The sequence below is a fragment of the Bos indicus genome, chromosome 19 (assembly GCF_029378745.1).
Source record: "Bos indicus isolate NIAB-ARS_2022 breed Sahiwal x Tharparkar chromosome 19, NIAB-ARS_B.indTharparkar_mat_pri_1.0, whole genome shotgun sequence".
In the NCBI taxonomy this organism is placed as follows: domain Eukaryota; kingdom Metazoa; phylum Chordata; class Mammalia; order Artiodactyla; family Bovidae; genus Bos; species Bos indicus.
The window spans coordinates 51,052,517-51,066,307 of NC_091778.1; the positions used below are offsets into that span (position 1 = coordinate 51,052,517).

Below are 13,791 nucleotides of genomic sequence, written 5' to 3' on the forward strand. Positions count from 1 at the left end.
CTTGTCACGTGGTCACTGTTTGCAGGAATCTGCCTGAAGGTGTTTTTGTCATCACAACTGGGAGGAGCTCCCGCCGGCATCTAGGTTGTGGCTAAATATTCTGCGACGCACAGAACAGTCCCCACAGCAGCTACTCGCCCTCAGTGGCAGCAGTGAAGACTGGAGACCAGCTGTGCACCAAGGGCAGCTGTGCCCCCAGGGTCCTGTTTGTTCCTGCCGCGCGGGCTGAGTCCACACGGCCCCACGCGTCCCGCAAGAGGCAGTCTGTCCTGTGGCCTGGGAGCAGCGGCGCCGTCCTGGCCCGACGGCTGTGCCTCACACATCCTCACCTGTCCGTCCACATCTCTGCTGCATCCAGACCTCAGCCCCGGAGGCAGCAAGGGAGGTGCCGAACCCCCGGCCACGCAAGTGCCCAGGCGGGGAACCTTTACGCACGCTGGCCTCTGGACAGGCCTGCGTGGAGGGAAGAAGCCTGTCTGCTTCACAAACCCCGAGTGTGCACCCACTCTGGACAGATGGGAAAAAGGTACAGACCGTGTGGTTCTTCCACTTCCTGGAGGCCACACGTGGCACAGCTGTGAAGCTGCTGGCCACACCATTCCAGTCCGGGGTCTGAGCTACCACCACAAGTCCCCTGTGTAGATGAAACTGGTCCCCGCAGCATTCAAAACAGTGTCAGCTCCGACTGAACAAAACCACAGGAAGGCAGGTGACTAGCGATGGCCGCGTGCACGGGATGCCAGAACAGGGTGAGGGAGACACTGTCACACCACCCCTCACAGGCCCTGCAAAAGGGCCTGGAGCAGGCGCCCTCTCCCACCCCGGGCCGTGGCGCCTTCTCTGCCCTGTGATCTGACGTTAAGTGTGAGTCTTCTAGAGCCTGTCAGTGAGTAAGACCAAGCCCAGCAAGGCACGGCGGCCGTGGTGACGGGACAGCTGGGGGGCTGCAGCCGGTCTCCCCAGGCCTGTGCTCCCAGGCACCCCTCCCTGTGGGTCTCAGCAGGGGGGTGGGTGGGGAGGGACCTTACACGCCTCTCTGGTTCCAGCTCCCTGACCAGACATCCCTGCTGGCACCAATGGCAGACACAGGCGGGGAGCTTCTCAGCAGGGAATTTTATTAAACAGGGGTTGGGGATGAGGACAGAAGCACCGACAGGCCAGGGCGCTCGGGCGCAGGACGCACGTGAGGAGATGCCACCTCTAGGTAACAGACACCGGGTCCCTCGCACACACCAGCCAGGCTGCCATCCGTCCGCATCTTATCTGTCAACCGTGCCCGGGCTCCTCCTCCCGGCCAGGCAGGCACGAGTTCGCTTCCGGGCCCGGCCTCAGCGGACAGCAGGCTGTGGGGGACACGGGACAGGGCCAGCCGGTCAGTGCTGTCTTCCCAGCCGCCCCTGCGCCCCATTTCTTGCGGAAACTGCATCTGTGCCACTTCCCTGAACATGCCGGGAGCCCTCTGGCCGACACCACCTCTGCACAGTGAGCGGGTGTGGAGGGTGACTGTCCTGTCCCCACCGCTTCACCCATCTTTACAACATTTTCCTAATAATGTTGAAAGCGCGTTTCCTTAGGAAGCCGGTGGTGTGCTTGGCCATCACATGAGGAGACAGATTCAACACTCATCTGGCCACCCTGTCACCAGCAGCATCACCTGGGACCGACTGGGCTGCCCCTGCCCCACACCCGAGGGGGCCTGCAGGCCCCAGAGAAGGCAAGGGCCGTACACTTGTATGGAAGGTGGGGGTGGGGGAGACTTCACCTCAGGAATAACTGCCACAGAGAGGAGAAACGGAGAGTTAAGAGCACAGTGAACCGAAGGGCAATGAAGGGAGAGGTGGCCGAATGGAAGGCACGCCACGGCCACCTGGGCCCTGGGCAGCGAGGGCAGCACAGCTGAGCCCCCTGCGTGGTGCCCCGTTCTGAGTGCAGTACATCAGGAAGGAACGCCGCCGCCGAGCAGCCCCTAGCAGAACAGCAGGAAAACTGCAGAAGTTAACAGAAGGGGAAGCGAGATGGTAAAAACGTCATTAACCACTGCCAACGATGACAAGGAAGGAAAGAAACGACTGAAAAGAAATCGGCAAACCAACCCAATAAAGCCAAAATCACACATTAAATGCAAGTGGAGAAAACACTCAAGCTACCAATAATGGTTGAACTGGATTAAAAGGAGGTAAGACCTATCTACTGTTTATAAGAAACTCAAATATAAGAACATACAGAAATTGGAAGTGAAATAACGAAGAGAGATATACTACATAAACACTAAGCAAAAACTCCACTGTGGCGCTCGACATCACACCAAGGAGACTTAAGGCACGAGGCATCATCACAGATAAACGAGAATGTTCCCACCGGTGTCAATCCGCCAGGAAGACACCACAGACTTTAAAACCTACAGGCACCTGTAGTGAGTGAAAGCGGCTCAGTCGTGTCTGACTCTCTGCCAACCCTGTTGACTGTGTAGCCCGCCAGGCTTCTCTGTCCACGGGATTCTCCAGGCAAGAATACTGGCGTTACGGGTAGACTATCCCTTCTCCAGGGGATCTTAACAACCCGGGAATCAATCCAGAGTCTCCTGCATTGCACGTGGATTTTTTACCAGCTGAGCTACAGGGAACACAGCTTCAAATGCATCACAGAAGTTGAGAAAACTGAAAAGACAAGCTGAGATTTTTCTCAATGATCAACAAAATGGCAACAAAGTACAGTCATACACAGACTGAAAACCAGTCACCTTTCTCAGCACCCACCCCAAAGCTGGGAAACAGAAAAGATCTAGAAGACAAACTTAAATGGTGACTGACGAACAGCTGGTGGCTGAGCGTGGCCGGGCACAAGGATGAGAAGCCCTGGCGGCCTCTCCAAGGAGCTCACACTCCCGCGTGGTTCCCGAGGACCAGGACCAGGAGCGGCTCAGCTTCGGACCTGCTGCTGCAGCAGATCCCTCACGCTCTGGTCACCTCACGCCTGTTCCCCTGAGAGGCTGCAGCAGATCCCTCACACTCCGGTCACCTCACGCCTGTTCCCCTAAGAGGCTGCAGCAGATTCCTCACACTCCGGTCACCTCACACCTGTTCCCCTAAGAGGCTGGCCCTCAACAAAAACACTGGAGAAGGCGATGGCACCCCCTCCAGTACTCTTGCCTGGAAAATCCCATGGGTGGAGGAGCCTGGAGGGCTGCAGTCCATGGGGTCGCTAAGAGTCAGACACGACTGAGCGACTTCACTTTCACTTTTCACTTTCATGCATTGGAGAAGGAAACGGCAACCCACTCCAGTGTTCTTGCCTGGAGAATCCCAGGGACGGGGGAGCCTGGTGGGCTGCCGTCTATGGGGTCACACAGAGTCGGACACGACTGAAGCAACTTAGCAGCAGCAGCAACAAAAACATACCAAATACAAAAAAGGCAAGAGAAAGCAGTCTGAAGAGACAGTGCAGATGTGAGAAGCAGACTCAGAAACGGCAGAGATACTGCAACTATCAGACCAGGAGCCTGACACAACTGGGATCAGCACACCAGGGGCTCTGGTGGGCACCACGGAGGCCACGCAGGGACGGACGTCACCAAGCAGGGACGGAGGGGCCACCAGCACTGCGGGTCAAACAGGTGCCTCCAGTGGGCGCCTCCTAAGGCCAGATGGGGCCAAGGACACGATCAGTGAGCTTGCAGACAGGTCAACAGAAGCTTCCTAAACTGAAAGGCAAAGAGAAACAAAAATGGGGTGGGGGTGGGGGTGGGGGTGGGGGGGTGGAAAATCCAAGAACTGTGGGGCAATTACAAAAGACATGAACATCTCTGCTCCAAAAACCATGAAACACTGAGGGGTCCACGGAGGGACACACCGTGTTCTCGGTCAAGAGACTCGGAGCAGAGACGCCACTTCTCACCTAATGGACCTTCAGGCTGCAGGCAACCTCAGCCAAACTCCCAACAAGCCTATCCTACAGGTGTGGTGCGAACGCAAGGGCTGGGAAGAGAAGACGACCACGAAGCAAAAAGAACCGTGAGGCTGAGATAACTGGGCACCAGGACCCACTGTGAGACTGCAGAGCCCTCCCTGCATCTTGAGGCCTGCATCCGGCGCTGTAGGCTGGCTGGCTCATGGAGGGAGGACGATCCGAGAACGGAGCCACGCGTGTGGCCTGATGCCACCACGTAGCCAGGAGGAGCTGATCAGGCAGATCGTAGTCCAAACGTAGAAAGTAATACAGTAAAGCTCTTAGGAAAAAGACTGTCAACCCTACAGGAGGTCGAAATACCCAAACAGGACCATGTTAAGTCTAAGGACGAGAAGGTCATCCCTGGAGGAGGAGACATTGGCGGGACACACGTCCAAAAAAAGGACCCTGAAGACAAAAGTATAGAAAGACGGACAACCTGGAGAGAACACAAAAGGTCTGACACGCAAGGAACGACAATGTCCCAACACCTCAGATCTCAGAAAAAGTGGTCACGTTCCCATCACCAGGGAAACCAGGGAGCGCCCATCACAGACGCCACACAGCCTTGAGCGCGAGCAGGGAGCACCGTCGCGCTGGAGTCTGCTTCAGCACTGCCCGCCCGAGTCCTCGGCCCGGCGAGTCCACCGGAAACGGGCACTGGTGCTCCGGCAGCCTGAGGCGCTCGCCTGGGGTGGCCAGGGCAAACACTGGGGTGCCTGGAGACCTAGAGCTTCGACACCACGCTCTCCTGCACACATGTCCTTCCTTAACAGCCTCTCCAGAGCAGGGTTCGTGCCCAAGGTCAGAGGGACACAGCTGGTGGGGACAGGAGGAGGGCACGGCCCTCCCCAGGACCCCAGCCCAAGCTGCTGCGACCCACCTCCGCTCCTGCAGGACCCACAGACTGAAAAGAAATAGAGCCCTGATCCTCTCCAGGAACACACATAACAGTCTCAAGTCTCCCAATGACACAGAAGCTGCAAGAGCAGCCTGGAGCCCTCAGTGTCAGAAAACCGCAGCAACGAGGCACACGCGCCACGGAGGACGGCGGCCTCGGCGGGCGGACGGCAGCCGGCCCTGGGGGGACAAAGGCCCGGGGGGCAGTGGAAACAGCGGAAGGCTGCTGTGCTGCTCCAAGGGCGGGAGACGGGTGCTCAGCGGGCCAGGCCTGGGTGCTGCTGCTCCACAGGACACACGTGAGACATGCCTGGCGGAAGAGTGTGGGGCGGGGGGAGCAGCAGCAGGAACACCGCCATCGCTCAGGACGGCTCCAGGGCTCAGGGTGGGCCCATCTGGTGGGACGGGGGGCAGGTGGGAGAGGAGAGTGTGGGCCTCGGCTCTGCCCCCATCCCACAGTCCTGCTCTGCTGCCTCCTGGGATCCTGAAAGGGATTGACATGGAACGTGCGGCAGGCAGCTCATCCTGGAACTCAGAACCCTGGGACTCAGAACAGGAGCTCATGGAGCTGTGTTTGGAGGTCTCACAAGGAAGGGACCCAGGTCCCCCAGGTGGCCTGAGGGGCAGGTGATACCTTGGGAACCAGCTGCGGTCTAGGCACGCCCAGGAGGTCACACAGGCGGTTCCGCTGGGCTCTCACGACCGGGAGCTCGGCGTCCCTGGGGAGGAGAAGGCAGGGAGCACCGTCAGCCGTGGGGACAGTCCACGCAGGTAAATCTGCCAAGATCTTGTCGGGTGTGCAGAAACCCCAACGCCCGAGATGAGGTAGAAATCAGGGAAAAGGATGCCTCACCCGCACTCACACAAGGCCTTGCTCCTGAATGCTTTCTCAGGGAGCCCCGCGAGGGGCCCTTGGCCCCCAAAGAGCCCCACCCAGGGGCCAGAGGCAGGAAACACCAAGACAGCAGGGAGATGGGGCTAGGGCACAGATGGGTTTTATTTGACTTTGAAAGCTGTTACAACTTTCATTAAAAATAAAAATTATATTTAGCAGCACCATAAAGAAAACTGGGCATGTTTTTCTTTTGTTATAAGAAAAAAAAGTTATCCATAAATCCTCTGGAATTTTTTAGCAAAGGAATTGGGAACGCGCCCCCTCTGCCCTGAACTGTGAGAAGAGGAAGGCAGGTGTGGGAGCTCAAGGGGACCCCGGGGCCCACCGGGCGCTGGTGGCTTCACGTCACCCTCCCTTCACAGTCCTTCTCAAGCATGGAGGACACGCCTCTGTGCTGTTATCACTGACATCGCAGACAAGCGTGCCCTGTCCAGCGGCTCGCAGAGCAGAGGCGTCCCGTCTCCTGGGGCCATGCTTTCTGCTCTGGAATTTTTGTCGTGGGGGCTGCAGCATGTTTACCAGAACGCCCTCCTCCTGGAGGCAGGGGTCTCCCAAGGAAACCTCGACGAGGCCCTAAAACCCGAGGCCCTGCCCTGTCCTTCGGGGCAGCTGGGGTGGGGGTGGGAGCTGCATCGATGCTCAGTCTCCGTGCGCAGGGCTTGGCCCTGCAGGAACGTCACTGTTTTGAGGGAGGGCCACGTGAGGACATGATGCATGTCCCTCCCTCGTAAGCAGGGTGACCTGACCTGGACGGAACCCAGTCCTGGGGGCCTCACTGCTGCTGCCTGAGCAACCTCTGAACTTTGGTTCTGTGCCCAAAATGGGGACGAGGAACGTGGTCACCTTGAAGAAGCACGTGCAAATGCCCGAGGGTGCGCATACGTGTGAGCGGTGCCTGGAGCGGGACAAGCGTCACCCCCCGTCATCCTGCACTGCTGCCCGCTAGACTCTGCTCGTGGGCCACCCCTTCCCTGCTTCTCCATCAGCACCTCCTTGCCCCACTCAACACCCCTTTCAAACCTATCATCCAAACCCATCAAGAGTCAAGGAGCCAACAGAGATGGCAGGAACTGTGCTTAAAACAACCCTGGAGCCCTGACCTGGAATGAGGGGTGGCCCTGGGCGCCAGGAGGGAAGTGAGTGTCTGGGGTGGGAGGGAGACATTCCCCACGGAGGGAGACACTGCCCGCCACGCCACGCCACGCCTCCCTGCACTTCTGACACCATAGTTCAGGGGGCGGGAGCTGCCATTCTCAAGTGATTTCAACCCCAATAAACTGCAGAAAGGGCGCCCAGAGCCATGACACGATCAATGGAAAAGTGGCCACAAAAAAATAAGTTAGGCTCTAACCAATCAGTGCTCGGAACAACCCAACTTTTCACTTTAAAAAAATGGTATTTGGTAAAAAATAATTTCACTTCGAGGATCTTCCAACCCAAACACCCCAGGAGCAGGAGGCACCCTCTCCTTCCTCATCCTCTTGGGTGGGAGGAAGTGAGCCTGCGCAACAGAAACGCAGACACGTGGGTGAGGAGGGGTCGGCCAGACACCACTGCCGCCTTGTAACCCAGAGCTGAGCCGAGGGCTGGAGCCCCTCTTTCCCCTAACCTCTGGAGGGTTTTGGGAGAGACCACGACATGCTCCGGGGGTCCCACTCACTGAGGTGCCGCACCCGCCGCGCTCCCGGGAGAAGGCTGGGCCACACTCACCAGGCCGTGCTGCTGAGCACAGCCATGACCTCGTCTAGGACCGCGGTGGGCACCACGTCATAGGTCAGCACCATCTCATACACCTGGCTGGCCGTGTTCTTCCGGATCTGGTGGGACGGAGAGCAGAGCTGACGGGACCCTGGCTGGGAGCAGGGATGGGGGCCAGGCAGCTCCTGAGGGCCCAGAGTCCCGGGAAACCAGGAAAGGCTGGCTGGGCAGACAGCTAAGAGGAGCTGACCTCTCCCCACTCACGATCCAAGGCCACAACCGCCATGGCCGCCCCGCGCCCCCCAGCGGCCCTTATCAGGAGGAGGCCGCACAGCTTCCAACATGCCCTCGCTGAAACGCTGCGCTAAACCCTGCCCCTGATCAGAGCAGTCCTCTCACCTGTTTTCTCGTCTAGCTGTGCCTGGTGGGGACTTACTTCATGGAACAGGTGCCCTCAGAACCCCCAGGCCCACCCCCGAGGTCCTGGCCAGCAGCTCAGGGCCTGGAACCTGCATTTCTGATCACGGGGAAAGGGGCATCCAGTGGCCCCACTAGGAAGATGTCACACTGGGGTATCTCTTCTGCCAAAGGAAGAGAAGACTGCCTAGGAACCTGACTCTGGGGTGGGGGCTGTGGGGCAGGTGCTGCCCCAGGTGGGGGTAAAGCCACTCAGCTTGGGCCTTCCAGAAGCCTCAGAACCAGAGCCCGCAGGACACTGATAGGCTGAATGCCTATTCTCAGTGGGGCACCCAGGTGCACCTGCGGCCAGGATTCCAGGGGGCAGGGGTCCCCCTGAGTGTGGGCGTTTCCCTGCACCCGGGCCCATTGCCTGGGGCCCCAGGGGAACATCAGGACCTGCCCCCAGAGGCAGGGGCCAAGCTCAGCCATCACACGGCAGCTGCTGCAGCCACCAAGCACAGGACGCCCCGCCCACCGTGACGAGGCCCCGCCCACCGTGACGAGGCCCGCCCTCCACTGAGGGCCGCCCACACCAACACCAGGAAGCATCAGCACCCCCAGCACTGATGTGGGGGCCGGGACACTCACCACGGGGAAGGGGTGGCAGAGCAGGAGGAAGAGCTGCAGGAGGACCTTCCTCCTCACGTCTCCGGGGAACTGCACCAGCCCACAGAACCTGCGGGGACCCCACACTCCAGTGAGTGACCCACGACACCCCACACCTTCGCTTCCCGGCGGGGGAGGGGACCCAGGTGCTGTCTGTGAGGATCCCCAGGCCTCAGGGCCGTCTCCCTGCAGGGAGGCAGCCCAGATTCAACATCCACTTTCTCTCTGTCGGTGGGGGCATCCATACCTCCACGGTCGGGATCAAGTCTTGTTCTATGACAAGGCTCCCTGACCCAGTGCCCACTGACCTGCCTAGGAGGCTGGCCCAAGGGTGGGCAGGGTGTGGCAGAGCCCCCCAGCTCTGCCAGGAACACGGAAGCATCAGAACGAACATCCCCAAGCCTGTGCTCAGCTGCTGGGCCGGCCTCTCCCCTTCCCGCCTGAATAAGCTCCTTGGAACTCACACCGCGATGCTGGACCGCAGTTTCTGGACGTCTTTGGATTTCTTGATCTCTTCCTTACAAAGCGCGAGCAGCTTCACACAGAAGGGGTGACTGAAAGGAAAGGACAAGACCTGGAGGTGGGCTTCTGGGGAGCATCTGCCGATGGCACCCCCAAAGACAACTCCCCCCTGGGGATGCACGCCAGGGCACCCAGCTGGCCCCTTTGCAAGTGCAGCAGGGGACAGAGCCCCACTGTCCTGTCCTCGACAAGCCACCTTCCCCACACACTTCCCTGTCCCATGGCCCCGCAACAGGAGGGCAGGCCACGCCCTGGTGGGGCCTCGAAGTAACAGGAACACCCAGAACCCCCACCCCACTGCACACCTAGCCGACGTGTGCCATGGCAGCACCAGGCTCAACGCAGGATCAAGGAAAACGACCGCACCGTGACTGGGTCCCAGGACTCCTGCGCCCAGGTTCTTGGAGGGTCAAGGAGGGACCAGGGGCGCCCCCCACCCAGTTCTGCTTGACCGAGGAGAACGTGAGGCCATGGCGACCACGACCAGCGTGGGTCCCCATGAGAGGAACATGCTCCTCTCCGGCAGAGCCGCGACCCCAGGCCGGTTCTGGACGCTGAGGTCCCTTCTGTTCTCAGCCTATGTGGCTGCTCCCCAACTCTCCTTCTTCCTGGTGTGCCTGCCCCAGCCACTTGTCTACTCCTGCCCTCCCGTGACCTCGTGAGATCACACACCACCTGTTTACTGAGGACTTTCTACTGAGTTCCAGCCTTGATGATCCATCTCCTCTGGACGAGATCTATAAGCACCTTAAACCAAACCTTTCTGCTATGAACCGAATGGTCACGTCTACTACGTTGAAGTTCTAACTTGGAACGTGAGGGCATTAGGAGGTGGGGCCTTGGGAGGCTGACGAGGAGCCCATAGGGGATCAGTGGGCTAAGAGAAGACGTGGTCTCTAGATGGTCTCTCTGCCACCTGAAGACACGGGAAGACCACGTCCCTCTGCTGAACTTGGACATCCAACCTTCAGCACTGGAGGAATGAGTTTCTGGTGTTCAACCACCTGGGCCGTGGTATTTGTTACAGCATCTTGATCTGCTTGGAGAGCCTTCCAACTCGACCCCCAGGCCTCTCTGGTCCACGCCTGCTCCATCCAGCCTTCCTGTCTGAGAACCACTGTGCCCTCCCAGGGGCCTGCCCAGGAGCCCACAGTCCTCCTCGGCTGCCTCGTGCCCGCACACCCACAGAGATCTGCTGGCAAGCTGCTCCTCTCCAGCACCAGCAGCCACGAACCCCCAGCTGGAGATGAGCCTGACAACCTGGAGCGCTGCTTTCTCCTACCATTTCAGTCTGAAAATTTTCAAAGCAGGAAAATAGGTTAAGATCTGAAACAGAACACTTGGCAAGTCCAGCCGTGCAGTACACACAGGACCACATGGCACAGCCCGTGCACGCACAGGCCACCGCTCCAACAGCAGGCCTAACAGACACGCTGCGCTGCACCGCCAGCGAATTAAAGGAGAAACCCTTCGATGTTAAAAGAGCACTTGAGAGTCTCAGCAAAGGCAGAGCAACAGGGACCAACCAGATCCACTCCCGCCTGGAGGAACTGACAGTGAACAAGACTCAAGACGGCAGAGTGCAAAGGACGGGACCACCGAGGCCTGAGTGGCAAAGGGGGCGAGCCTGCAGCTGCCTAGCTTCCTGCCTGTGGAGGGGGTGTGGCGGGCACACAGAGGGGACTGGCGCAGAACCCGGTGCCACTCTTTTTCAAATTGCAGGCCAGAGGCCTTGAGAGATTCGCCCGAACCCTGCTCAGCACAAGGATGCTGCCCTGGCTGTGGAAGAACCCCCAGAAATGTGACCCTCAACGACTGTTACCATCAGCCTAGGGGGGGCTCTGAGATCAAGTGACCGAGAGCAGAGACCTCAGAAGTGGGAGAAAATGAACCCCAGATGCCAGAGCTGCAGACGGGGAGGCTGGCGCAGCGGCTGCAATGCTCTGTGCTCGGCAGCTGAGCAGCCTGAACCCAGCGGAGAGGGAAGTGGCCTCGTGTCCACTCCCTGTGCCCACCCCCGCCGGCCTCCCAGTGGCCCCGCTGTGTCTGAGATGGGCTCTTCACCTGGCCCAGGTCTCAGCACCGTGACCATCACAGGCCCTCTGTGATCCCGTTCACCATCCAATCCACCGTCCACAGTGGTGCTGACTGCAGGCCCCCGTCAGGGGCAACGCCCCACCTGCTCCGTGTCCCAAACAGACAGCAGGAGCCCCCAACCCCCACGGGAGCAGCCGATGTTCTTGGTGGCTCTTAGAGTGTGTATAAAAGCTGACCCTGAACATACCAGGAAACTATCTCCCAGAAGCCTGATCTCTGGATCTGATTAACGGTTCTCTGAAAGGTGAGCCCGAGGCTGAACCACTGAGGCAGCACTGAACACAGAGCACAGGGAGCACTCACTTCTCCTGGGCGGTGAAGATGTCGAAGCACCCGTTGGCCAGCATCTGGTCCAGCGTCTTGAGCAGCGGCACGGACACCCTGGGGGGAAGGCAAGTGTGAGATGCCAGGTGTCAGAACAGCAGAAGGGCAGACCCGCGACGCGGGAAACTCAGTGCCACTGCCTCGCGGGCCTCCCTGGACGGCCAACAGCTCAGCCCCAACCAAACTCCTGGCAGGACGTGCAGGAAACGACAAGCCAGTCCTGAGGCTCATGTGCAGACACCAAGGATGAAGACAAGCCCACGCAGCGACGGGAAGAAAGCGTGGGCCTGGAGAGCTAGCACCGCAGAGCCCAAGTATCAAAACCGTGGGATCCTGGTGTGAAGACAAGCAAATACATCCAGGAACAGAAGAGCCCCAGGCTGGACCACACACCCACCATTTCTGAGAATGACGCAAAAGCAACGCAGTGGGAAGTCCAGTCTTTTGCACACGTGGAGCACCGGGGCGTCAACAAGCAAAACCGGGACACAGGCCTGGACCTGTAGTCGCATCACACAGAAACCAACCCCACTCAGACCTGAGGTCTGAGCGGAACACTCAAACTACGAAACTTCTAGGAGAAAACGTTAAGAGACAGTCGTGGAGCCTTCAGTCAGGCAGAAATTTCTTAGATAATGACACAAAAAACACAATTCATAAAAGAACAAGGATACAAACAAGTTTATCAAAGTATAAAATGTTTCTCCTTAACAGAGAGACTGTTAGGAGTGTGGAAGACAAGCTAGAGACTGGGAGGAAACGTGCAAATCACATCTCACAGAGGACTCGTCCAACATTGTAAGGAAACCTCAAACTCCAGCAGCATGTTAAAAATAAGCACCCAGTTAAAAAAAAAAAGTCAGAAGATCCGAGAGACACCTGACCAAAGAGGCTCTGCAGACAGCCCACGAGTGCCCAAGAAGAGGCCCGGCACCCTCAATCAGCAGGGGAGGCAAATCACAGCCACGACGAGACACCGCACCCCGTCAGATCAGCTTAAGTGAAAGGGCCGACCAGGCCAGCTGTGGTGAGGCTGGGGGCACCCAGATTTCTCAGTGACAGAAAGCAGATCAGTGGTTGCCTTGGGGCTGGGGGGCCACAGGGGGTGGGGGCGGGGGTCAGGAGGCAAACTGGGGGTGACAGGTGTGCCTGACCGCTTCATGGTTGTCGGCACGAGTCAGAACTTCTCAGACTGCACTCTTTACGTGCCTCTCGTTAGGTCATGGTTGTCGGCATGAGCCAGAACTTCTCAGACTGCACTCTTTACGTGCCTCTCGTTAGGTGTCACCCATGCCTCGGAGCAGAGCGCTCTGGGTCGAGTTCCTGTTCATTCAGACTGTCTGGCTCCCAGGACTAGGGCCTGTGTGAGGGGCAGGCAGTCCAGCCAGAGTGACCGGTACCCGGCTGCCCTGGGCCAGCCGAGCACCGAGTCCAGGAACAGCCCTCTGAGAAGGTGCACGAAACATCCCCAAGTCTGCAAGTCAGGGCTTTGGGGTCTACACTCCATCTTCTTGGAAAAGCAGTTAACAAAATGCTACAGCAAAAACGATGAGAAGACCGGTTGCTTTCCAATCCTGGTGGTCACGGTTGTGCGTGAGCCACGTGTTGGAACAGCGGCCATGACGTGCAGGCAGGCACGACCGGGAAGCACCCAGGCCAGAGCCGGACAAGCTCTCCTGGGATCACAGCCTCTGGCACTTTACTTCCAACATACACAGCCACCTCAGAGTGCAGGCTCTGAGGGGCCTGGGAGGTGACGGCCAGACCCGGGGACGCGTGCTTGGGTCACGCTCTTGCTTGGCTGTGCCTACCTTACCTCCCCACAAAATCCTGCTGGGCAGTGAGACCCTGGGGGTCTGAGAAATCACTGTGACGATACCAGCGCTCACCTGTCGTTCAGAAGGTTATCCTCAAAGACCTGCAGAAGGGTCCCGCCGAAGTCCTCCAGGGCCGCCGGGTCGTTCTGAATCTCCTTCATGTACTCAAAGAGGCCCTGTGTTGAGTACCTGACCTGCCACACAGAGAAGCGTTCTCGTAAGAGGGACAAGACCACCCTGCTCCCAGCTCTCCCTCCCCGGGCTGCCTGTGTGACAGACTTTCGTCTGCTGCACAGCATGGGGATCCGGCAGAGGCTGTCCAGGCCAGGCGTGAGGAGCCCATCATGGGCGTGAAGACACCCATATCAGGGAGATAGTTCTGGAGGCAACCCAAGCCCTCACACACTGTCACCAAATTTGTAAGAAGCACCACTTAGATGCCTGGCATCTGGGCAACCACTGCTGCTGGGGAGAAAAAGCAAGGCACCTCCGCTCAGGATAACAGCAAACCCCACACAGCCAGCACCC

At 58.8% G+C, this 13,791-nt stretch overlaps 2 protein-coding genes across 5 annotated transcripts in view; one reads left to right on the forward strand and one right to left on the reverse strand.

The window, feature by feature from the left end:
* The window catches only part of B3GNTL1 (UDP-GlcNAc:betaGal beta-1,3-N-acetylglucosaminyltransferase like 1), a 131,620-nt gene that overhangs the window by 105,850 nt on the left and 11,979 nt on the right, over positions 1-13,791 (forward strand). The window contains exon 13 of one of the 3 annotated variants that reach the window (XM_070773836.1): positions 26-4,201. The exons of the other annotated variants lie outside the window; for them this stretch is intronic. The gene's annotated coding sequence lies outside the window, so the exon portion shown is untranslated. Of the gene's footprint in view, positions 1-25; positions 4,202-13,791 lie in introns of those variants that run through there. 3 annotated transcript variants of the gene reach the window in all.
* The window catches only part of TBCD (tubulin folding cofactor D), a 148,543-nt gene continuing 135,850 nt past the window's right edge, over positions 1,099-13,791 (reverse strand). For both annotated transcript variants that reach the window (XM_070773833.1, XM_070773832.1), the window contains exons 33-39: positions 13,336-13,457; positions 11,426-11,503; positions 8,968-9,057; positions 8,486-8,573; positions 7,451-7,557; positions 5,480-5,564; positions 1,099-1,343 (exon numbers count right to left, since the gene is read on the reverse strand). In XM_070773833.1, coding sequence (XP_070629934.1) covers positions 1,329-1,343; positions 5,480-5,564; positions 7,451-7,557; positions 8,486-8,573; positions 8,968-9,057; positions 11,426-11,503; positions 13,336-13,457 — 585 coding nt within the window. In that variant the 3' untranslated portion in view covers positions 1,099-1,328. The remainder of the gene's footprint in view (positions 1,344-5,479; positions 5,565-7,450; positions 7,558-8,485; positions 8,574-8,967; positions 9,058-11,425; positions 11,504-13,335; positions 13,458-13,791) is intronic.